Below are 3265 nucleotides of genomic sequence, written 5' to 3'. Positions count from 1 at the left end.
GTTAAAGTTGTACACGAAAAGGCAAAAGACCATAAAATTGCAGCACGTTATCTCATTCTGCACACTTGCATTGCATGGTAATGATTTCTAGTACACTGCTCTCAAAGGTTACATTAACAGTCTACATCTCAAACTATAGGTAATATCTTCCTATACATAATAGTCATATAAAACAGGTATTACCATATAGTGCAGCTTATAAAAGAAGCTAGCCTGAAACCCTTTATTTCAGCCAATCTGCTAGGACGATACTCAAAGGCGCTCTGTTGCTATGCAAGTCTCTGTCTCATCACATTTCCATGGTTACAGGGCAACATGGAGTTAGTAACGAACATCAGAGCTCCCTCAGATACTCGAAGAAGGTTCTTTTCATCAAACCAAACTGAATTAGGCGTGGTAATGTAACTTGTGGAGCGAGAAACTTCCTACAAAGTGAGCCATTAAAGTACATTTCAAATGCTAGAAATATGGTTTTATTATTTTCACCGAAAATATATATATATGTTTTATAATTTATATTTGCGTCATGATAGTATCAATACAGGCACCATTATGAGTCAAGACTTAATAGTAATTATTGAGTATGAGTGTTGATATTATGAAACGAATGAATAATGACTGAGAGTAATTCTCAGTTAACTAAACAATTTATCAGAAATAAATGAATATGCAACAAAAGTTGTGAAATTTGATATTTAACCTTATCATAAATACTTATTGTTGCCACTGATCTATGGGAACCATAACAACAAATTATGGATACATAGATTACACTGGTCCAAAGAGCATTTAGGTATGATTTTGCATTGAATGAATGCCCTTCTTATTAAAAACAAAACTTCATAAGGCTTGATTTGGCTAGTGGCATCTGAGCAGTTACTGACATGTTTTCCTAGTCATTCCTCAAGAATCTGGCCAGGTAACCTGGCACCCTGGTTCACAGTAATCCTCGGACTGGAATTGCCACAATTGGGCCTGGTGGTCTCAGCTGTGCTGCTGGTTCTCTGCAGAAACTGAAGAAAGTTTTCCTGGATGGATCCTTCGTGACTGGAGGCTCGAAGTTCAACGGGTCTACGGGCACAACATTTTCTCAGTTTTATCAGTTCCTCGCGGATCTGTCGGTTTAGAAGACCATAGAAGAATGGATTCACAGCAAACGAGGAGTACGCTAGCCATGTGACGGCTTCTTCGATGTCCCCTGGGCTTTGAAGTGGAGTGGTGATGGACATGTGAAGGTGGAAACTGAAGTACGGGAGCCAGCAGATAAGAAACTGGCCTACAATGACAACCAGGGTGATAGCAGCCTTTCCTCCCCCAAAAACTCTCTCAGGAGACAATCTCTGGGGGAGGCTGCGAGTGGTGGTGATGATAGTGGTCTGACTGTTAATGGAATCCGAGCGACGCTTAGCCTGGTTGGCTGTCCAGGTGGGCATCGGTGCATGCTGACGGGCTGCCGTTCGTGCGACCTTGTATACATTGCAATATACGGCAAAAATCACAACAGAGGGAACCAAGAAGCAAAGCACGCTGAACAGAATAGCAAAAACCTTCCTAAGACGGCTGTGGCTCCAGTGTAAAGAGCAGTGGGCTGCTGCAATGGAGCTCTGATTTCCATATGCTGGCCAACCAAGAAGCGTAACCAATGCCAGCAGGATGGATTTGACCCAAATGAAGACCATAACACCAAGCGCCAGGTTTAGAGTCATCTTTACCTCATATCGCATAGGATGGACAATGTAGTAATAGCGTTCAATACTGATCGCTGTCACAGTAAGAATAGAGGCACAGATGAGAAACACATTTAGAAAGATGTATACTTGGCACTCCAGAACAGTAAATGCTACAGTGCTGAAGAACGGAGAACTAGATACTATCCCGAGAGGCATCAGCAATATAGCACAAAGCAGGTCAACTGCACAAAGATGACACACAAACACATATTTTTTCATGTGAGGAGCTCGGGCAATGGCCACCATGACTCCACTGTTGCCCAATAGGGCTGCCAGGTTAAGGGTCACCATGCAAAACAGCCCAACAAGATCCTTAATCTGGGATTCTGAGTGGATGACCTCCTCCATGCTGGGAGGGGTAGGCTTGCTTGTGCTCCGCTGGCCGGCCGTGTCATTTGGAATTGTGTGATTGGTCAGGAAACCCAGCATCAGACCAGGCACAGCTTTCTCCATGCTTCACGGGTTTGAGATGGAACCAAGCTTCTCCATGCTTAAATGTTATTCTCTCTTCTGTGTGTCAAGCATTTGTGTTGAGACCATCTCTAAAAAGAAATGAAAAGATCTATTAAAACTGTATTTCATGTGATGTCATATGTCACACCTCCAATTTAAAGTATCAATGTATCTATCTATTTATAGATATAATTACATGAATTCATTTAACATGCACATTTATACATACATGCATGCATATATATATATATATACAGTATATACAGTGCACAGCATAAATGAGTACACCCCCTCTGAAACTTAACAAATTCAGCAATTACTCTTTGCTTAGAAGACATGTTATGGTTTTTTAGAGATATAATATTCCAGCAAGTCTGCTTGATCAGTTACCAAAGAAGAATGTTAAAATTATTCAAGAAAATACAATTTTCTTATCAAAGTGATAAAATGTTGTGTTGCAAAAATGAGTACACCCTCCTGAAAGTTACTAAATAAAACAATAAATAAATAAATAAATGCTGGTGTAAGGTTAAGGCAAGTATTGATCAACAGGTAAGTATGTTGAACCAAAACTGTTAAAGGTAATTTCTTGATAATTAAGTGTTATATGGCCCACTGAATCATACTCAGACTTAATGCTGACAACAATGAAACCACTTTAGAGAGAACTATAAGGAGATTTATTTCTTAGCATAAAAGAGGACAATGGTACAAGAGGAATACCAAATTATTGTTTTAAGTGTGAAAATATAGCCAAAGTAACACACTTGATTGAATTAAATCTAGGTTGAACTCAATTCTGCAATCCTTCATTTAAACAAAAATTGGCTAATTTTCTTATTTTACAGATATTAATGGCATGTATTTCTCTGTTTTTATTGAGAATATGTTTAATACATTTACATTTTGCCATATTTCTATGAATTATATTAGTGATCATTAAGAAAATACATATTTTATATTTAATCAGAGGGGATGTACTCATTTATGCTGTGCACTGTAAAATATATATATATATATATATATATATATATAGATATATATATATATATATATATATATATATATATATATAGATAGAT

At 37.9% G+C, this 3265-nt stretch overlaps 1 protein-coding gene across 1 annotated transcript; it reads right to left on the bottom strand.

Moving 5' to 3' along the window:
* Positions 1-556: 556 nt before the first annotated feature.
* On the bottom strand, positions 557-2262 carry LOC107567083 (probable G-protein coupled receptor). The gene has a single exon (XM_016252686.1). It carries the CDS (start codon positions 2181-2183, stop codon positions 897-899), a length of 1287 nt encoding a protein of 428 aa, XP_016108172.1. The 5' UTR covers positions 2184-2262; the 3' UTR covers positions 557-896.
* Positions 2263-3265: the final 1003 nt, after the last annotated feature.

Source organism: Sinocyclocheilus grahami, unplaced genomic scaffold (assembly GCF_001515645.1).
Source record: "Sinocyclocheilus grahami isolate Dianchi unplaced genomic scaffold, SAMN03320097.WGS_v1.1 scaffold1127.1, whole genome shotgun sequence".
Classification (NCBI taxonomy): Eukaryota; Metazoa; Chordata; class Actinopteri; order Cypriniformes; family Cyprinidae; genus Sinocyclocheilus; species Sinocyclocheilus grahami.
Note: the sequence above shows the minus strand (reverse complement) of the source record. Positions and strands in the feature narration are given on the sequence as shown.